Genomic DNA, 23,301 nt, shown 5'->3' on the forward strand with positions numbered 1-23,301 from the left:
GGGATTGCGCACGCGTGCGTAGGGGGCTTAGCGGGGCGCGCATTGCCTTCTGGATGCTGGCATGCGAGCTTGCAAGCGTGCACACAATTTTTGGCACAGGAGCCCAAAAAGGTTAGCCACCACTGTTCTATATTGTAGTTGAAAGGGAATGGGAAAGGAATTACTGGGTTTAAAGGATAAAATGGATCCATTACATCTTATAAAGGCATCTAGTTATCTTCTTTTATATCAAAATAATAGGGAATATATTTAATTAGATATAACAAACTAATATACCAACCCAATCTCGATCCTTGATTATGAAGCATACTGTTTAAGTTGATCTATTAATTTTGTCATAAAATAGATAAGAGGTGCACTAAGAAATTAAAGGAGTTGTAAAGTTAATGGCAGTATATGAGGTGCCAGTTGCAAAAGCAAAAGCAAATAATAAATGTTTTTGAATGATATGTGAACTCACAATACCTGCACATTAGTTAATAATAAGAATACACAGCAGCCTTGGATTTTTTTTCAAGCAGGCTTCCCACTATTTTTTATAAGTTTGGAGTAGATAAATTGTCAGTAGTCTCCTATCTCAAACAGGAAGATTTTAAATAATGGAAGGGAGACTTAATTAAATTAATCTTTTCATTTTGGTAGACAGCTTAATGTGCCAAATGGTTCTCTCCCATCCTGCACTGTCACTATGAAGAAAAGGGAGAAGTCATTATGTAGGACGCTAAGGTTATTGGTTAGTGTTTGTGGGATAGGCCCCATTTGACTGTTAGTGTCTGAGATAATACTGAACTTAGAATGTAAAATCAGGAATATAGCAATCATAATAGGAAAGTTTGTTGTGGTTTTGGATTACACAGCATAAACCTTTCATTTGTTGCTGTTATGTTGTCAGATCTTTATAAAATTAAAGAGTGTTCTCTGTCCTTCTAATAGGACGGCTTCTGTTCCAAAATTGGAGATTGTTAGAACTGCGCAGGTAAAAAACGAAATAGTTGGCAATCATTTTGCACTCTTCATAGTCCTCCTGTTAAATTATCTGTCTGTTGGAGATTTAAAGATGACATGACTTATTGACAAGAGGTAGCTTCCCAATAAGTTTTTTTCTGGTTTGCCCCAGAGTAATTGGAACAGCAGCAGTTCTAGTTACCATGAGAGGTTTATAAGAAGAAGAAGGATTAGGTAAACAACGTGTATTGGGAAAAAGAATACAGTTGGATGCGAAGAATGTATCTTCTGGAAGTATTTGTTTGTTTAGCAAGGGAGCAAGGGAGGAGAGGATTTCATCAGAGATCAAAAGAAATGATGGTTGAGACTTATGGTTAGTGGAATTCATTGCAGCTTTGAAAAAACTGTTTTCCATTCTGTCAATCAATATAGACAATGTAACAACTTTTTCATTAACAGTTATAAGAACACTTTATTCCAAGGTGATTACTGATTTCTAAATTACTGTTTTTAAGCAGTTAGTGCTGTTTTTGCATCATTAATTGAACAATGTAAAAATCCAAGTTCTAGAGCACTGATAATGGCATCATAAAACTTATGTCAAAATATCAAAATATTTGGGAAATTGAGATTATGGCATTTTGATTTTATAGCACCAGTTGCTCACTTTCCTTTGATACTGTTGTCAGTTAACATCAGAAATATGCTTTTTTGTTCTCTACGTATGCATTGATTTAACACCACCTAAAATGTTTAAATAATACATTTTTGCTCACTCATATAATATTGATGGCACATAAGAATAGCTTTCTGTATGCCATTTCATTCCTTAGCATAAGAGCTTGTACAAATGTTACTTACTAAAGCAGGACATAAATAGTAGTGGCAGTAGCTGGCAGTGTTTAAAATGCAATTTTATATTTAATTTGTTTAACTTGATTAACTATGGTAATACATGCTTAAAGTGGATAGACAATATTATGGCTTGGATCTTACTTGTCTAAAACTGCAACTTTGGTGTCATGCAGTTTACTCAGAAGAAGATGAAAATACCATTTAATCATAACTAAAGGTAATAACATACCTAATGTTACCTTTTGAGGGATTTAATAATTTTAGATAATGAGATTTATTGACATTTACAGTCATGGAATCTAGAGCTTATCAACTACTTCTTTGCATTCACATATTATTGAACAAAGAGCTACATTTCAGTTGGAAGGTAGTAAAAAATAAAGTTTTGATTTTTTTTCCTCAAGTTTATGGACCTCCAGGAAGAATAACACACATACAAATGTGTGCTCAGTATTTTGTGCAAAATGTCAAAATGTGAATTCCTGTGCATTTCTTTTAATATGAACCTATAAGTGAATACAAATAGAAGTAGGGCTCTACAGTTTCAGCCACATTGTGGCAACATGTACCATTTAGCATACACATCATTGTTTTGCTTCTTAGTTGTAGACTATTTTTATCAACCGTTTTGTCAAGCTGCTTTGTCTCACTGGAGCAGTTATGTTACTTAAGTTAGTCCTCTACTTTATCCCCCAATCTCTAGTTTAGTGACCACAATTGGAACCAGCAACTGGGACCTGGGACCGGCAAGTCATTAAGTAAAGGATTGCTAAGTTAAAAAACACATGAGCATGGCTGTGCTTACAATTTGATACAGAACAAAGCGTACTAATGGACTGTAATGGACAACCTGTGATGAGAGAGAGGGAGGGAGGGAGAGAAAGAGAGGGAGGGGGAGGGAGAGGGGGGAGAGAGAGAGAGGCTGCAAAGATTGTAAATAAAGGTATTGTTTGCAAAATTACTTTTTCATCACAGTTATAATGGCAAAAGTGTCTGAGGTGGTCATTAAAAGAGGACAACCTATATTTAAATTATAAAAAAATGAGGATCATATAATATGTTCATTAAAATGCATAAAATTTAAAATCTTAGCTGTGTCTTAGATTCACATGGTGTTTTAGGAGTTGAAGAAATCAGGAAGAAAGATTTTCTGTTGAAATACCGCTAGCCCCCGTTTTATATAGGAGTGCAGCCTCAATCATGTTTACATTTAGAATGGAATTCAAATTTTATCACCTGGAGAATTTAAATATATAGTTTATTTTAAAATATACTTCATATTTTGCTGAAATTCCCAAACAATGCTTGGTTTCTTGTGCAGTGGTTGGGTGAGAGTTTTTACAATAAGGCAGACTATGCTTAAAATACACTTATAGGCAAGCTGATTAAGTAGATGGAAAATTTTGACTTGAGTGTAAAGACTAATGAATGGAAAAAGAAATATTAGTGCTTTTCCATAAACTCTTAATCAAACTTGAAATTTCTTGCAGTAAGACATAATGGTGCATTGCGGATATCTAAATTTTATTATTCTTAGCTTCTTTAGTTCTATAGTGGGTGGGAAGCTGTATTATATAATCCATTTATAAAAGTATGTTCCCATTGAAATGGCCAAGAGGTATTAATTTCATTAAATTATAAGGACAGATGTTGTTCTACTGGGTTTGAGGGACATTTACATTCAGTTCCAATTAGTTCTTTATGTAACATCAAAACACAAGAAGCCTTGGGTAAATCAGATTCTCTGCTTCAGTTCTTGCATTTATTAAATAGTCCTATTCTTCTAGATTTTGTTTCTTGGTGTGTGTGTGTGTGTGTGTGTGTGTGTGTGTGTGTGTGTGTATTAAAAGGAACAACTTTTATTCAGCAAATAATTCCATATGTTAACGTTTAATGGGAAAAGGAGTATACGTCTAATCAAAGAAAGCAAATGTCAGTAAAGGTTTTGTAGGTATCTCATGAATTTAGTCAAGCTGAACTCATTTAATGAAGATATTAGATCGGTGCACAAACAATCCTGGGCTTCTGTATCAGTTGTGTGGACAGAGAAATTTGCTGGACAATTTCTCCAGGGAATAAAGACATTATCTTACAATTGTTCAAAAGCAAGTCCCTTTTCTCTTACAGTGACAGTACCATCAGTACTCATGCCTTAGAGGGGGATTGTCTTTATGATGTTTTCCCTTTAGATTTAATCCAAATGTGGTAAGCTAGGGAGAATGCAGTGCTCTCTCTCCCACTCTCTCTCTCACTCTCTCTCTCCTTCCTTCCCTCACCCCCTCCTTCTATCTCCATTAATATCTGCAGGGGTAGTAAGAAAGGGCAGGACTTCAAGCAAATTGCAGCTGCCAGTAAATTAATAGTCAAATTAGATGCAATCGTTTCATTTACATTTTAGAATAGAGCTATTGTAATATTCTTTTAAAAATCCCCACATCTGTTACTGACATGAAACCATAACATTTTTCTTCTTGTTTAAATAATAAAGCTTTCTTATTTCCTAATCAAATCTGAAGGAGGGGACATAGAAACATTGTCCTTATATCATTGTAATGGTGTCACAAAAGATATTATATAAATAGGATTAAACAGTTGCTTCAATCATAGAGTACTTCTTAATTTAACTTATCCATTATTTTCTCTCTTGTATTGTGGAGTTCTTGGTGCTCTTTGAGCTTGATTGTTTGCTTGCAGATTTCATTATCCACTAGGTAACATCCTCAATGCTAGAAGGGAGCAGAGTTTACTTTTTGTTTGTATACAGCAGCTTTGCCCTGACAGTGTTCGTGAGGATGCAGTTTATTCCTTGATTAGGCTATTGTCTATGTCTTGATTGCCTAAGTTGTTAGTTTCTTGATCAGGATATTGTTTATCTGGTGTATAAAAAAACCACTTGCTTTTAGTACTGAAGAAGTTAGCTAGTCAGGTAACAAAACATCTGCAAGCAAACAATCAGGCTCAGAGAGCATCAAAACTCCACAGTTGAACCCTGATATATTCACTTCTGTTGGTGTCTTGTGCTAATAATTCATAAGTTGATGAGTTGAACAAACAGGCCATTTATGTTTAACTTGAGGATAACTGATTAGATAGTTAGATAGATAGGTAGGTAGATAGGTAGGTAGGTAGGTAGGTAGATAGATAGATAGATAGATAGATAGATAGATAGATAGATAGATAGATAGATAGATAGTTTGTAACTTATATGGAAATACAGATTGAAGTGTCACCATTGTGTGATACTAACTCATGTTTTTGTCTTCTTTTTCTATTATCTTGGGGTGGTAGTTGGAATTTAAAAATCACATCTGAGTATGTTATAACTGAGAAAGTTAAGCTATTAGTGATCACTGAGTACTGACTAAGTGGGTATGTTTCATTGTTTGTTCAGAAGCATCTTTCTGTTGTCCTAAATAATTTTTAGGCTTCCCTTTGAGCCTGAGAAAAGATTTTGCTGATTTAAGGATAATGGTCACTAAAATAAATGATGGACTCCTTTAATGAACAGTATACAGGGATGTGATGGCTCAGCAGTTAAAGATGTTGAGTTTGTCAGCAGAACTTGTCAGCTGAGAAGCTGACAGCCCAGGTTTGAGGCCTGAGTGGGACACAGTAGGGTGAGCTCCAGTTACTTGCCTCAATTCCTGCCGATCCAGCAGTTTGAAAGCATAAAAATGCAAGTAGATAAATAGGTACCACTTTGGTAGTAAGGTAACAGCATTCCTTAAGCCTCGGCATATAGTCATGCTGGCCACATGACCACAGAAATGTCATTGGACAATTTCCTCAACTAAGAAATGGGGATGAGCATCGACCCTAGAGTCGTATGCAACTGGACAGAGCAACCTTTATCTTTACCTTTTAATCAAAAGTAAAGGGCTGCTGCTTGTGTAAGATCAAAACCATATCTTCTGAATAATTTTTGAAGTGTGAAGCCCCCTAGCATAAGTTTGTTTGGAAAAAGGATTTCACTTCTCTGAAAGGATCAGCATTCGAAGGGAGTTTTGAATCTAGCAATGCCAATCATTATCCAAACCTTTGATAGATAGTATGTAATTTGCTCCAAACACCATGAATACAACAGAATATCCACATTATATAAAACCACTACTAACAAGCTTCAGTGTTCTGCTTCAGAGCATGGAACAATGAAATATTTATTTTCACAGCACAAAGTTTAAATGGTGAAAGTTGCTACCAGAAGATGAGAAGATGGCTGCCAATTTGAATAACTTTGAAAAATCAGAAACTTTCAGTGGTTGGTTTCTGTCATGATGGGTAATAAATGACTTGTGACGTCATAAAAATATCATTCTCAGAACTAGCATCTAGGGCACATGAAAGAATTTTCTATTATATAACTTTCTGAGTGTATGGTAAACTTATGCATGGCCATCAGTTTTCTAAAGAGCACAATATAAAGAAAGAAAGGGATGCTCTCAAATTAAGTCAATTCTTGGTCCTGGACCCATGCAGCTTTATTGATAACATTATTTATTTATTTTTATTCTTTCTTTATTATAGAATTTTATTTATATATTTATGTATTATAGAAATATTTTGATATTGTCTTTTTTTTCAGGATGCATTTTTAACTTTTCAGTTTAGTCAACATCCCTGTACTGGCTTCATTTAGCTTTTGAGATAAATCATAGTTGGTTACCATTTGCTGAATCAAAAGGAAAACAAGCAGCTTTTAATTGCTTAGTTAGTCAATTTACACATAAACTTTGGTTACCCTTTCTTTAAAATATCGCAACACTTGATCACCATTGTTAACAAAATACCATAGTTGTAATTAGAATGAAAAAGAATCAATGTATTCTCCAAAGCATCTGAATTTGAACAAGAAGCAAGGGATGGAAACTAATCAAGGAGAGAAGCAACCTAGAACTAAGGAGAAATTTCCTGACAGTTAGAACAATTAACCAGTGGAATGGGTTACCTTCAAAACTTGTGGGAGCTCCAACACTGGAGGATTTTAAGAAGGGATTGGACAACCATTTGTCTGAAATGGTATATGATTTCCTGCCTGACTAGGGATTAGACTAGAAGATCTCCAGGATCCCTTCCAACTTGGTTATTCTGTTATGGACTAGAAATTTATGTTTCAAATTTAGTTGAGTTACTAACATTGAGTATAAAGGAGAATATTTCAGGGTAGCAAAAGAGATTGCATATGAGTATGAAGATAAACAAACTGGTGCGTATAAGCTAGAAACTGAAAATGCTTTATGCCTTCTATCCATTGAATAGCCAGAAAGACGAAGGAGGGAAATAAATTTGATCTTCCTTTTTTGGGTTACTTTTTTGTTTGATAAAGTCTAATTCATTCAGATTCAGAATTGACTTACTCTTGTGCATCCCAATTTATTTTTCTGACAGGTTAATTTTGTTGCTGTAATTGGACATCCTGCATGCAGATTTTTTTCTGGCTATGAGACCTTCATTTATTTAGTCAGCTGTCAAGTGAATTTGTTGAAGTCTGGATTTTTCCTAATTTTAAGAGCGTTTGAAAATGTACTGTCTCCAGACTAGGTATATTAAAAATCTGAAATCTTAAGGATATATCAGTAAAAACGATCAAAGAATTATAGAGATAGAGGAAACATTTGGGCCAGTAAATCCAACTCCCTGCTTCAGGCAGGAATGCGAATTAAATCATTCATGGAAGATGGTTGCTTAACTTCTGCAGGAAGGAGAAGCCATTCCCTTTATGGATAACTGGTGCTTGTACTTTTACTTTCTCTTGTAACGTTAAACCAGATTTTTCTTTCCTGTAAGATAGCACCATTATTTTGTACCAAACCATGAATGGTAACACAATGATTAGAATGAAGTATTGCAGGTTAGTTCTGCCCTGCAGTTTGAACTGATATGGCTTAAGGTTAACTCAGCCTTCCATCCTTCCAAGGTCAGTAAAATGAGGATCCAGATTGTTGGGGGCAATACGCTGACAATGTAAATGGCTCAGAGAGTGCTGTAAATTACTGTGGAACAATATGTTTAAGTCTACATGCGATTGCTATTTTGGGATGGGGGAGAAAACCTTCTTCGTGCCCTTCTCTGTGATGTCATTCAGGTACTAGAATTATGCTATTATATCATTCTCAGTCTTCTCTTTTCAGAGACAAACATACAAAGTAATTCCCACTCCTCTGATTATCCATGCGTCCTTTTTCTAAATTTCAGGTACTTAAAAAAATGGTGCCTAGAACAGGACACAGTACTTGAATTGGTGTTTGATCCATACAAAATAAATAGAGCAGTTATTTTCCATTGCAGTTGGGCAGGTATAATAAATGTGAATAAATAAATTTCTTCTCTCAATGTCTTGTAAAGTGGCTTTTCCATCAGTATGTTCAGTTTGTAATCAATTATTCCAATAATTGTAATCAATTATTTTTTCCCCTAAACATATGGCAGTATAATAATATGAAAACTTTATCATCCTAGATCTGTATATTTTATTGGTTTCCTATCCAAAGAGCTTTGCATATCTCACTATGATCTTTGCTACTCTCAAAACCTATTTAACTAGTTATATTTCTTTATTTGAGAATAAGGAAGCCTTCAACTTTCAACCACAATTGAGCCCAAAATTTCTGTTGCAATTTGATAAGCATTCAACACTTCATCAATTCATTGATGAATACATCAATATAATAATATATTATATATAATATGATATGATATAATAAATAATAATATAATATAATATAATATAATATAATATAATATAATATAATATAATATAATATAATATAATATAATATAATGATAGATTCAAACTCAAGGTTAACCGCACCAAACTTGACTGCAGAAAATACGACTTCAGCAATAGAGTAGTCAATGTTTGGAATAGTCTACCTGACTCTGTGGTTTCTTCCCCAAACCCGAAAACTTTAACCTTAGACTGTCTACTATTGACCTCACCCCCTTCCTAAGAGGCCTCTAGGGGGCGTGCATAAGCGTACCAATTGTGCCTACCGTCCCTGTCCTATTTTTTTTAATTTTTCTTGTAAGTATCTATCTCATGTATTCAAAACTATATTTATTCTTATACCTGTATCTTGTAAGAGATTCACAAATCAAATAAATACTAAAATACTAAAATTAATATTAAAACAGGGACCAGAATTAAACTGTATATTATCTTGTTCAATACCTTTCTCAGTTTTACGAAGAACCAACCACTGATGAGTATTCTTGAAATACAATTTTTGAATCAATTGTATATCTACTAAACTGTCACAGCATCCATCCCTAACTTACTAATTGGTAATGAAAGTGTCATGGCATTTGTGTCAGCTGTTTGTTGAAAGAAAGATAGTATGCTTAGAGCATTCCCGCAATATGTTAAGGGAATCCAATCAAAATGTGAGATAAGGTTAGTTTAGCAAGACCTACTTTTGATAAATCTGTGCTGACATCTGGTAATTACTACATTGTGTTTAAAGCACTTAACAGATCAATTGCTTTAGGATCTACTCTAGAATCCTCCTACATATTGATGTCAGGCTGTTGGGTAGTTTAGTTCTCTATTCTATCTTGGAATGTTTTTTAACTAAACATTCCTATTTGATGTCAATGCTCAGAGTACAGGTAGTCCTTGACTTATGACCACAATTCGGAGTGCAAAATTTGTTGTTAAGGAGTGTGGTTATTAAGTGATATATGACTTGACCACATGTAATTTTACAAACCTTTTTGTCATGGCCGTTAAATGAATTACCATGGTTATTTAGCAAGACATCACATAACCACAGCTTGCAACCCTTCCCGCCAACTTCCCCATTGACTTTGATTTTCAGAAGACAGCTGGGAAGATTGTAAATGACAATGATGTATAGGATGCTGCAATTTCCATAAATGTGAGATGTTACCAAGCACTTGGAACATGACCAAATGATGGTAATGGTAATTTACTTTTTTCCAACCCCTTCATAATTTTGAACAGTTGCTAAACAAATGGTTATAAGTCAGTTATATGTACCTAATATATATGTTTTCTAACAAATTATATATTAGCTAGTAAAAGATAATCCAGATCCATTGGAATGATTTTATGCTAAGGATATTTTACACGGTTTCTGGGATACAGTTTATTAATCAGAATTCTGTATTTAGTTATTAACTTAAGTGTGAATTCAGGAAATCTGCTTTCTAACACTTCTTAACTATGATTTTAGAAGTATTTTCTGCTAGGCACAACAGAGAACAGCTTCACATCCTATATTTAGTATAGAAGCAAATAATCTGAACAGGTATGATTATATTTATTGTATGACAGCTCTGCAATTATGGTTTCTTAAAAAAGATCTTAATGGAAAGAAGCCTGACTTAGCATTTTGGTACTGTCTTAGGATTTAACAGAGAAAAGTTTCCTCAGTTAAATTATTAAAGGATTCCAATCAGCAGGCTGCTTTTTATAAATCAAAGTAGAAGTTATTTATAGATATTAGAGATATTTGTAGATAACTGTCCCAAATCAAAGAACTACAGGGCCATAAATATGTATGTATGTGTATATATATATATATATAAAGAATTTCAACCTTGAATGTTAGCTATGCTGTAATAGCCAGTTTGCAAATAAGATTTGATCTTCACAAAATGTATACAATCTTCAGTTTAAGAAATAAAGAATTATGATTTTGGCAACTGTATACACACATTTTGGAGGTTATGTAACACTTTTTCTTTTAGAGGGCTGTAGGCTGTGAAATGACCATTGCCTTCCTAATTGCATTGTGCTCTGCTAAATAATACATAAACTATTGGATTGTGGCACTTCAATTTGCTTCCCGTCTTTTAATTTATAAAGAGTTTAAAATATAAGAGAAGAATAAACTCCACTTTGGTTGAAGTTCTATGGGTTTCTCAAAAGAATTTAAATGATATTTGGAGATATGTATTTAAGAGATACTTATTTGGAGATACGTAAGGTAAGACACCCCCCCACCCCAATTTATGTTATCTGTCTTGCTGCTTTCAATGGCCAAGATGGAACATGCTATGGGTGAGTTATATTTATACAGAAAACAGCTGAAAGCCATATGAATGCTCAGTTGAAAATGTAAGCTGAATTTTTGATGTGAAAAGAGCTTTGCATGTAATCACAATTATACATTTCCAGGTGACATCTTCCATTTGTGAATTTTCTTGACCCAAATATACTGATGTGAAATTTGAATTTCATCAGTATGACTTTTTAAAACTTTATTGTGATTCTTTATGTCACTGCAGCTAATGTTCAATTGGTTCAGCACTGAAATGATTCAGCTATACAGATTATCTTCCTTGACTTCTTTGTGACTTTGTTTTTTCTTTTGTGCCCCTTTTTTCTTCTGTAAAAATTGAACATATTTAAAATTTAAAAGCAAGTCTATTTCTCCTTATTTCCTCACATTTGACTTGTGTTTTGTAATCTCAGGAGTGATGTATGTCACCCGGTTAGAACAGTTAAGGAGTTAGCTAAAGTTCCTTAACATTAACTCAATTCTGGCTAGTATGTTTCTGTAGAACTGATGGTGACATTGCTAGCTCTTCATAGACTGCTAATTAACATGCTGTAGTTTGTATGTTATTTCAATTTCTATAGCATATTTATCAAACAGTTAGTCAAATCTTCATTATGGGTTATAGACCTGCATATTATATAACATGTTTAAAATTCATTGTTTTTATAATATATAACTCATTATTCTCTACTATTTCCTTCTAAAAAAAGGAAATGACTGATATTCCTATTTTTGATAAGTAGGAATAAGATTTCTATAAGAGATTTTGTAAAATTTAATTAATGCATTGTTACAATTAACTGAGATTTGCATCTCCTATATTTATGTTGCTGTTGTTGAGTGGTGCGGGGAGGGTGAATAGAACCCAGTTATATCACAGTGATTGTGCTGTTTGTTAACATTATTCCTGTTACCTTCAGCACTGGAGTTTTAAGGAAATTTGGAGCCATACTGTTATTACTAATTAAAATATCACCTTCAGCAAAAAGGAATAGGCATCAAGGCATCATTTTTTTACAGATTTCTTTTTCTAAATTAAAATTTAAACCTTTACACTCACACAAAATTAGAAATAACATATAGTAATAATTTCTATTCCTGCAATGAAGTGAATGTTACACAGCATAGTGAACGTATAATAATAACAGATGAATGCAGTATTACTTGCTTTTCCATGTGAAAATTAGGCAAATAAAACATAGCTACTGATTCTCTAAGGAGAATAAAGTCTATTAAAAATATTTATGAAGTTATGTGTAGCATCTCTCTCTCTCTCTCTCTCTCTCTCTCTCTCACATACACACACACACAATTAGAAATAACATATAGTAATAATTTCTATTCCTGCAATGAAGTGAATGTTACACAGCACAGTGAACATATCATAATAACAGATGAATGCAGTATTACTTGTTCTTCCATGTGAAAATTAGGCAAATAAAACATAGCTACTGATTCTCTAAGGAGAATAAAGTCTACTAAAAAGTTATGTGTAGCATCTCTCTCTCTCTCTCTCTCTCACACACACACACACACACACACAAAATCGGAGTCATACATTTGGCTACTACTAATTTTAATGTGTAAGAATTTACTATTGCAGATTTTGCTGCATTTTCCAATTTCATTATTAAATCTTTCCTTTATAAAGGAAAGTGCTATGTGATTCTCTGACAATGGCATACAGATTAAATGGAACAAAAGAGGTATTTGTTAAATATTAGATTAATTATTTAAGTTATTTAAGTTCTCTATGGAACTTTAGCACTACTAAATCTTTGCTTTCCAAAGCTGTGCTCATTGTATATATTCTCAGCCCTTAGGAAGATTTTTAATTACAGTTTTGAATCTAGACTTGTGAATAAGAGAATACACTTTCCTTTTTGTGTGAGAATGCTGCAATTGTAATATCTCATTGTATATCTTGAAAGATAATATTTATATTAATCATTGAATCATAACATTTTGATTTGGCCTAGATTCTGCCCTCAGATTCTTGAAGAAAGGAAATAATAATGGAACTTACTTTGCAAGAATAATTAAGAGTTGTTACTGATAAGTGAAATTCAAAATCTTCCTCCGTCTTAAAATCATTAGTAGTTAAATGAATAGCAGATATTTTCTTTCTCAATTTGTGGTTGGTATAACATGCTATGAAATCTGAATGGAGATTATATTATCACTTAATTACCAGTATTGTGCTAGGAAATCTGCTGCATGCCTTGATTAATATTATTTATTTCATTAAAGGTCATTACATATTAGACAAGGGTAGTGATCTAACTTTAGCCATGGGAGATAACTTCAAAATAGCCAGTGGACAATATCCTCCTTGCTGAATTTTCAGGGTTTTTTTCCTTACTGTTCTTGATACTGTTCTTGAAATTATTCCACTTTGTTTGATTTGATCCCAAATCCACTGTGTCTAATTTCAATAATGAAATTAATTTGCTTTTAAACTCATATTTCCTTCAACAGATTGCTTTATTTTTTCAATGAATACAACTGAATGTGAAATTAACAATAACAACAACTCTGTTTTGCTTTTATATATTATTTTGACTGCCATTTTTAGAAAACAAGACAAATGGTTAAAGTTAGGAATTTAAAACATAGAAGTTAAACCAAGAAGGTTTTGTGCCAAATTTCTTTTAATCCAAGTGTCTTTAATTATCAAGCTAGTGATGGTAGGAAATAATGCTAAGAATGAAGTCATACTGATCCAATCTATCCAATTTCAAAGTCATTTTGCAGCAATTATTTATTGCTAAGTGATGCCCAAAAATATTAACAATAATACAGGAAAGGTTCTTTTTAACTACATATCCCATATGTTTGCCAACTCTTATTTTCATTTACAGATATTCACAAGGTTATTTATATACTGGAAAGTGATAAAATAAAATGGCTTTTGTTATTCCCATTACTGTTCGCTATAGTTTCTGTTTCTTTATTGTTGTTTTAAATAAAACATGTGGTATCTGAGCTAGTATCATACACGATTGATTTATGTTCTTTCATCATACACATAAGGCACATATTTATAGTTTCCTACATTTTACGGTGCATTGACTTTGGGCTGGGTTTTGCAGCATGCATGGCTGTTTTTTAATCTTAGTTTTGCAGGAGCTATGAAAAAGACTAATTTTTTTAAAGTGAGAAAGAGCTAAGCTGCATATATTACATTACATTACTCTTGCTTTCAGATAATATGTGGGAGACTATGGACTCCATGCTTCCAACATAGGAACAGGACCAGGTTGGGAAGCTTCACTTCAGAGAGAATGCTGGGAATTTGCAGAGGGCGACGGAAATTCCTGGCTGCCTCTCTGACTCTGCTCTTCGTTCCTGCTATAACCTGGATTTACCTATTTGCTGGGAGCTTTGAAGGTAAGAAAGAAAACCTGCCTGATGTTAGAGTCTGGGGATTGGTGAGTTCAAGACTTTTCATCACTGTCACTTCAGATCTAGTAGCCTTGAGACAGATTGGATGAAGTTGTTCCCTCTCCTGTTTTCCTCATCTCCTGAGGGACTAGGAAGAGGAGGCAAGGCTGTCTTTGCGTAGTTGTGACACTGTCAATATCTATATTCTTGATTGTCAGGTTCATTCACTCCTGTCGGTATATTTGTTATGAGAACTGAAGTATACATTGATTTATTAACAACTTAGACTGATTTTTCTCCAACTGACAATTTGGAACAAGTATTTCAGCAATTAATTCTGAAGCTTTGAAAGGAAGATATGATATCTGTACATTTCTGCCTTATTTACTTATGTATTTATGTGTGTACACAGCTGTCTCAGTAAAGGCAGGTTCAGAACTGATGGCAATGTAGTTGAAAGTAATCTGCATGAGTTTTTGATGTAAACATTGTGCATTAGATGTAGTTATTTAAGTCTTTATTTTTAGTAGTTTTCAAGGGAACAGCTGTATTTTTATTATTATAATTTATTTAGTTTTAATGCTCAAAAAAGCTCAGTCAAAGATGTCATGCCATAGGAAATATTCTTTCATGTTTGAATGATTTCTTATTTCCTGTATTAAGCCTTTACAATTTCTTAGTGATTTTTTTGCCTGTTTTATGAACTTCAGGAAAATGGTTTAGCTCAATGTGAGCATTTTTATTTTTCCAGCTATAGAATACTCCATTCTTTTTTTCCCTTCCTTGGCCACCGAGCTTGTTAATAGCAGTTAAAAGAGTTGAGAAGTTTTTCCTTTAAAATGTTATTCACCAGATTCTCCCCCAAAGTTTTTTTTCATAGATGAATAGAATAGAATACTTTATTGGCCAAGTGTGATCGGACACACAAGGAATTTGTCTTGGTGTAAATACTCTCAATATACATAAAGAAAAGGTACATTTGTTAAGAATCAAGAATCATAACGTATAACACTCATGGGGTACAATCAACAATCAAATCATACTAGGAAACAATCAATATAAATCGTAATGATACAAGCGACAAAGTTACAGTCCTACAATCACAAGTGGGAGGAGATGGGTGATAAGGAGTGATGAGAAGATTAACAGTAATAGTAGTGCAGACTTTGTAATAGTTGAACAGCGTTGAGCAGAGTGTTGTTTGTTTAGCAGAGTGATGGCTTTCGGGGAAAAACTGTTCTTGAGGAGTTGAAAGGAGTTGAAACAGTTTATGTCCGGGATGTGAGGGGTCAGTAAATATTTTCACAGCCCTCTTTTTGACTTGTGCAGTATACAGGTCCTCAATTGAAGGCAGGTGGGTAGTAATTGTTTTTTCTGCAGTCCTAATTATACTCTGAAGTCTGTGTCTGTCCTGTTGGGTTCCAAAACCAAACCAGACAGTTATAGAGGTGCAGATGACAGACTGAATAATTCCTCTGTAGAACTGTATCAGCAGCTTCTTGGGCAGTTTGAGCTTTCTGAGTTGGCGCAGAAAGAACATTCTTTGTTGTGCTTTTTTGATGACGTTTTTGATGTTAGGTGTCCATTTTAGGTCATGTGATATAGTAGAACCTAGAAATTTGAAGGTCTCTACTGTTGATACTGTGTTGTCTAGTATTGTAAGAGGTGGTAGTATAGGAGTTTCTTCTAAAGTCTACCACCATTTCTATGGTTTTGAGTGTGTTCTGTTCCAGATTGTTCCGGTTACACCACGAGGCAAGTTGTATAACCTCCTGTCTGTATGCAGATTCATCATTGTCTCGAATGAGACCAATCACTCTTGTGTCATCAGCAAACTTCAGTATTTTAACAGATGGATTGTTTGAGATGCAGTCATTGGTATATGGGGAGAAGTGGAGATACAACAGAGCCTGGGGGGGGGCTGTGCTGATTGTACAGGTATTGGATGTGATTCTGCCTAGCTTCATCTGCTGCTTCCTGTCTGTTAGGAAGCTTATGATCCACTTACAAGTGTGTTCATATACCGCTAGTTGGTTTAATTTACTTAGAAGAGTGTCTGGAATGATGGTATTGAATGCTGAACTGAAGTCTACAAAGAGGACCCTTGCGTAGGTATTTGGGGATTCAAGGTGTTGTAGTATGTAATGCAGAGCCATGTTAACAGCATCATCTGTCAATCTATTTGCTCAGTGTGCAAACTGCATGGGATCTAACAGTGGATCTGTAATGGTTTTCAGGTGGGACAGCACAAGCCTTTCAAATATTTTCATAACTACAGATGTTAGAGCAACTGGTGTGTAGTCATTCAGTTCCTTGATGGAGGGCTTCTTTGGCACTGGGATGATGGTAGAACGTTTGAAGCAGGAAGGAACATAGCACATCTCTAGTGATCTATTGAAGATTTGGGTGAAGATGGGGGCCAATTGGTCAGCAAAGACTTTTAAGCAGGAAGGAGTTATCTTGTCTGGCCCTGGTGCTTTTCCTGGCTTCTGTCTGTGTAGTAGATCTTCCACTTCTTTTTCTGTGATCACCAGAGGTTGTAAGCCCAATGGATTGGGGCCAGTTGTAGGAAGCTGGGCTGTTGTTGGTGTGTTTGAGATGTGGGTTGTGGAGATAGGTGGCTGTAGTTTCTTTTCAAACCTGCAGTAAAACACATTCAGGTCATCTGCTAGTTGTTGATTTCCTTCTGCCTGGGAAGGAGGTTTGCTGAAGCCAGTGATGTTTTTAAGAGTTTTCTACATGTTTGCTGGTTCATTTGTTGAGAATTGATTCTTTAACTTTTCAGAGTAGCTTCTTTTTGCTGCTCTGATCTCTCTTGTTAATATGTTTCTCTTGTATGGCCTGATTGTATCGCATTCTGTCACCTTTTCTGTAAGGCTTTCTCTTTGGAATGACTGCTTAAGTTTAGCTGTGAACCAAGGTTTATTGTTATTATATATTTGCAGGTTCCTTGTTGGTACACATAAATCATCGCAGCAGCTGACATAGGATGTTACAGTATCTGTGAGCTCATCTAGGTCTGTGAAGGCATCTTCAAAAACATTCCAATCAGTGCAATCAAGGCAGGCCTGGAGTTTCAGCTTTGCCTCATCTGACCAAGTCTTCACTGATTTAATTGTTGGTTTAATGGTTTTAAGTCTTTGTCTGTAGGCAGGTACAAGGTAAATCATGCAGTGGTCAGAGTATCCTACAGCTGCTTGTGGTAAAGACCTATAAGCATCTTTTACTGTTGTGTAGCACTGGTCTAAAGTATTTTTGCCTCTGGTGGGACAATTTACATGCTGGAAATATTATGGGAGCACTTTCCTTAAATTTGCTTGATTGAAATCTCCTAAAATGATGGGAAGGGAACCTGGGTGTTTGGCTTCAGCCTCCATAATTTGATCAGCAAGAGTTCATAAAGGCTTGTGGAGGAACATACACAGCTATTAGGAAAAATGAGGAGAACTCACATGGAGAGTAAAATGGCTTGCAGTTGATGTGTAAAGACTAATTTTCACCACAAAGCTTATATATTATAGTTATATCCTGAGACCAACTGTTGTTGATATATAAACATAATCCTCCACGCTTTATTTTAACGGATGTCTCTTCAATTCTGTTGAATCTAAATGTCTGAAATCCTAGGATGTATATGGTGTTGTCCCCATTAATTTGTGGATTAAGCCAGGTTTCAGTAAAACAAAGAACAGCTGAATTATGAAAATCAGAATTCCATCTATTTAAGAGATGAATTTAATCCATCTTGTTAGCCAGTGAGTATAAATTAGTCAGAAAGACTAAAGGGAGAGGAGTTTTTTTCCCCCTATTCCTTAGTCTATTTAAAATTCCCACTCATTTACCTTGTCTCCTCTTCCGGGTTGGTCGCTTCTTTACTTTCTTTGCTGTAATCCATAGCACCAGGGAATTGGTTAGAATCTCCACTGCATTTGCAAAGGGGTGGGGGTCAGAAAGCTACTCCTTAAGGAAACATTGCCTAATTCTTAGCAGATGGTCTCATGAATATGAAATCCGTAGTGAATTGCAGATAATAATAAGGAATAAAGAAACCATTAGAGAGCATTTCACTGAGGCAGCTGTCATTGGCGCCATCTTGGCTAAAGACCAATTGGCCATTTTGAGACTAAGAAACAACCTATGAAATCAGATCAAGGACCAGTCTAAGACATAATATTGATTTATTCTTATATTGTTCCAGAAGATCTTTGAAAATTAATTTGAATCAATGGTGCTTTGCCAAACAAATTTTAGCTTGTTATTTTTAGTACCTAGAGCAGGAGATTTTGGATTTTACTGTTTTAATTAATTATAACATTGATTTTTCTTTTGTGTTATAACAAGTTCTATAAGTTACTAGGAATTATTAGGTTTTGGGCAGTGGACAAATCTCATTGATAAATAAATAATACTCTCCTAATACTGTAGTTTTTAAAATAATAATTTTTGAGCATTCCATAAGTAACTTCAAAATATAAGAACTCAGGTATATTTTTTAAGAAACCTAAATGAATTGGCTAAAGACTTATTTGGTAATTTGTAAATAGAGAGGAGCTAGGCAGTTCTGATGAAAGAAAAAAACATGTTTGACCACATACATAAAAAAATATAACACACACACACATACATGTTTATATTTTATTGACATCTAATTGCTGTTAATAAATAGCTACAGTACTTTTTTCCACTACTAATAAGATACCTGGGGAGAAAAATGCTATATCCAAGCTTCTTTGTCTAACAGGGAATGAAACCTATATAGCAAGCACCTACAATTCCCAAGTTAGTGAGAATTATTACTTTAAAAAATGATCTTGAAAGAATAGCTAAATATACATTAACTTGGAAATACAAGAGAATAAGCCTTTATTTTAAATCCTGAACCAGTGAATAGATATAGACTCTAATTGTTATATATTGCTATTGCCAGCTCTTCAGTTGTAGTTGTCTTTTTATTTTATTATTATTTTTTAATCAAATTTATATGGCTGCCCATTTCATTAATATGACTCTAGGTAGTGTACAATTAATCAAAACAATTAAAAATAACATTTAAAACCCTTAACAATTATAAAAAAATTAAGCAAAACCATGGAAGAATAAATTCAAGGTCTTACATGTAATAAATCATTTGATGGGCTTCCCATTTCCATGGTATTCCAAGCTTGTTGACAAAACCAAGTTTTAAAGGATTTTGAGAAAATCAGTAAGGTCAGGGCCAATCTTACCTCAGAGGATGGGGATGATATTCCACAAGAGCCCTGCCATAGTTCAGAAGTATCATCTCCTTGGATGATGGTGATGGTGATCTGTCCTAGGCCTCCTACAAAGCACTAAGTCAATTCTGATTCCCGGCAAAAACCTCTTTTATTGCATTAATGTGAATTTATTTCATTCACAGTTAGCCAACAGCTAACTGTGAGCTCAGACCTTTATCAATCCTGGAACATGACCCGGTAAATAATTCCACATTCAATGCTGCCAGGGAAGAGCTGGGTTATACAGACAAATCTCCACGAGGCTGGAACAAACAAATGAATGAACGAGTGAGTTAATTCCTGCAAAAGCCCCCTTCTCTTTTGCTTCTCTTTTAATCCTGATGGGAGGGGCCATTAATCATCCACTTGTGGCCTTACTCCCACGTTTACCCTGAGTTCTTAATTGTGCCTTCCTTTTGGCAGCACTGTACATGCGCAGACTGGGAACTGGTTCCAGAAGCTCCCCCGCCTCACTGCTGTCTGAACCCAAAGGCAGCTGATGACTGCCAGCCTGACCTGGCCCCATCTCTGCCTCTAATGCAGAACCCTCATCCGAGCCTTCCTCAGCCTCCAGGAACAGCCCAGGTTCCTCCCCAACCTCCTCACTACTGTCGTACTCTGCTGCCAGCTTCACCAGCCGCTGGCGGGCCACAACAGATGGAACTTCATAGCAGATGAGATCTCTACTATTGCCCTTCTGCCAGACCTGATATAAACAAGGAGAGTTAGTCCCTCAAATAAACCAGTTCATTCCATGTAGGGCTTGGTCAAAAAGGGAAACCACAGAAATGGAGGAAAAAAGAAGCAGTGTTCATATACGTATAAGTAAATATGAGTTTTCAAGCAGAGTATTAAACTCTGACCACACAAACTAATATTGATCAGTCTTTTGATCAATATTAATTTGATCAAAGAAGCCACCAGTTCATGATTGTACATTGAGTGACATTGATTTGCCATTACAAAATAATAAATTGTTTCAGGATTCAATCTGGGTTGCTCTGGGATCAAAGGTTTAGTCTTTGGACCTGGGCTGGAGCCCATCCTCAGTGCTCCAGTGTGAGTCCAAAACCTTGGAAAATTAAACCTCAGGTCCTGGTGATCCAGATTGGATCCTGCAACATTATCCTGGGACACATATATTTGCCTTCATTTGTAAATAGATTGTTTTGCTAAGCTGCATGTTTGCTAAATCCATAGTTCTTCATTTTGGTTAATACCCCAACTGTATGTATATACATTAAAATTATTAGTGTATTTAAATCTTATTCTCTCCAAAGACATACTACCAAATATATGGCCAAAATTATTGTATGAATATAATGAAAAGACTGATCAGTATTAGTGTGGTCAGAGTTTAATAATCTACTTGAAAATTCATATTTATTTATACAAATATATATACTGCTTCTTTTTCCCCTTTTTTTCCATTTTTGCAGTTTCCTTGTTTGACCTTTAAAGCCCTACATGGAATATAACAGAGGTGCAAATGTGTGTGTGTGTGTGTGTACAAATATCTTCTAAGATAATTTCTGTATTAGAAATCCTAGCTTTCATAAAAGGATATCATGTGCTTTGGCTAAAATTTGGTTTCTTCTGCCATATTGGAATATGCCAGATCTAACTGCTGCTATCTTTACCATTATGAACTGATTAGTAATCTAATATAATGTATACCTGCTGTATCTTATCAAAGATGTCATGAAGGACATTATGTGAAAGCCTCAATTGACTGTGGGTAGTTGAGATCATTATAGTAATGACTTTGGCATATGCAAAATTGAAATTGAGAATCTAAAATAAATAAAGTATTAAAATTATGTTAATTAAATTAAAACTAAAAAACAGGGATGGCATATTAGAACTGAATAAAAGTTGTCTGATCCTCTGTTATGAATCCATGCAAGAAATGAATTGTCTGGTTGTTAGAGATAAAAAGGTTGATCCATCATGTGTCTACTTTGCAAAAATTAATTCCCTGTTGATATTTATTACATAAATAATAAAAAATAAAGTTATAACCAACCTGCTCTTATGGAACTGGTCCTATTTATGAGATTTATGATTACATAATATGAACCAGGAATCATTCTGGAATCTAGACATATACAATAATGATAATAAATTAATGAACTGTGACATGCCACAAGTCTGTCCAGGTTAATTGCATCAAATACCTTAATCCAGCTACTGTTTATCCAACCTGATCTGGCCACAAGGTCATCCAGGCATGCTGGATATTCTTACTGAACCATAATTCCCAGGTGCCTTCCTATGCAAACAAGCAATTTTATAATGCCATTCTTATTCAGCCTGGTGACAATAGTGTTTAGATAGGCTGTGAAATTACATCTCAGTCTTGAATAGGGAATCTTAGACTAGAGTAATTGATTCTGGCATCAGTCCCGGTCTTGGGCTTGACTGAAGTGGAGAGGGCTAGGTGGATGGGATTGTCTGATTCCTCTTTTTCCTCTGAGGAGTCTATCGTGGCCAAGTTTCATGAAGTTTGAAAAGGATATTGTAGAGCAGAAAAAGTACAAAATCCTGTAGCCAAAATTATCTATTCTTTTATTTAAAAAAAGATGCCATTTAGGAAAAAAAGCAATCAGGAAAGCTCATATATAGTTTAAATAAAAATAATAAATAGAAGAAGGGGGTTTTGCTGTCTTAATTTTAGAATCCAGATACATCCAATGAAATTGAATTATGGGAGATAATAAAAAGGATCTCCATTCTCAATAATGTGTGCTGAAAACTATGAATTTCTACATCATAAAATATATTGCAGTCACCACCTGAGGAATTTCAAAGGAAGCTTAAGCAGATGCAAGGAGGATAAGAATTTTAATAGCTAACAGTCATAATGGCTATATATTAACTTCAGGATCAAAGACTGGGTGCACTTTAACAAAAATGCAAATAGGAGGATGTTAGTGTATTCACCTCCTGTTTGTTCATTCTTCATAGATATTCCTGGAATAGGAAACCTAAGTGTCACTCAACAGGAAGCTAAATCTTGAACAAGTAGAAAGAATGCCGAGATTGCAGCAGTGTGAGATTTGTCCAGGTTTGAATCTCCTGCCTATTAAACTATGATTTAAATTGCTGCAGCTTCATGGCTGAAATATACTTTGCATGGAGTAAGTCACAGTTCTTAACATCTTCATGAAAAATTGAGAAAGATTCTTTTTTGATGGTTCCAGTGAGCTATTTGTTTTGCTTAAATTGTCAGAAATGTTTGAAAATGATATTTGGGAAACTATTCAGGTTTTAGATTTTTTTTAAATGAATTGATAAGTTTTTTCTTGTTTATTTTTAATGTTGATAACCTGACTGGTTTACTTTATTTTTATGTAGCAATAGCACTCAGACTTATATATCACTTCACAGTGCTTTGCAGCCCTCTCTAAGCGGTTTACAGAGTCATTGCCACCAACAATCTGGGTCCTCATTTTAGAGACCTTGAAAGGGTGAGTCAATCTTGAGCCTGGTAAGAACTGAACTGCCAAACTGCTGGAAGCCAGCAGTCAGCAGAAGTAGCCTGCAGTACTGCATTCTAACCACTGTGCCAGCACGGCGCAGAAACTGATGCAATAAACATATATAAAATACCCAAAAAACATTTTCACTTTTTAAAAACAAACTTTTGTTGAATGTTGGGTAAATATATGGACAGCCTTCTTTTGCCAGTTAAAGCTTGGGGTGGGAGGAAAGGTATCTGCTTTTGAATGGTAGAGCTCCACTTACAACCATCCCCATCCCATTTGTATCTTTGGATTCTGCTATGTCTTCTAGCAACATAGTTTGAAATCTATTTTCAATGAAAGCACTGGACATGA

General features: G+C 34.8%; 1 protein-coding gene across 1 annotated transcript in view; it reads left to right on the forward strand.

Moving 5' to 3' along the window:
* Positions 1-23,301, forward strand: part of LARGE1 (LARGE xylosyl- and glucuronyltransferase 1) — a 347,751-nt gene that overhangs the window by 72,679 nt on the left and 251,771 nt on the right. The window contains exon 2 of the mRNA XM_026695460.2: positions 14,030-14,213. Coding sequence (XP_026551245.1) covers positions 14,108-14,213 — 106 coding nt within the window. The 5' untranslated portion in view covers positions 14,030-14,107. The remainder of the gene's footprint in view (positions 1-14,029; positions 14,214-23,301) is intronic.

The sequence above is a fragment of the Pseudonaja textilis genome, chromosome 5 (genome assembly GCF_049901715.1).
Source record: "Pseudonaja textilis isolate UNSWEBS1 chromosome 5, rPseTex1.2, whole genome shotgun sequence".
Lineage (NCBI taxonomy): Eukaryota > Metazoa > Chordata > Lepidosauria > Squamata > Elapidae > Pseudonaja > Pseudonaja textilis.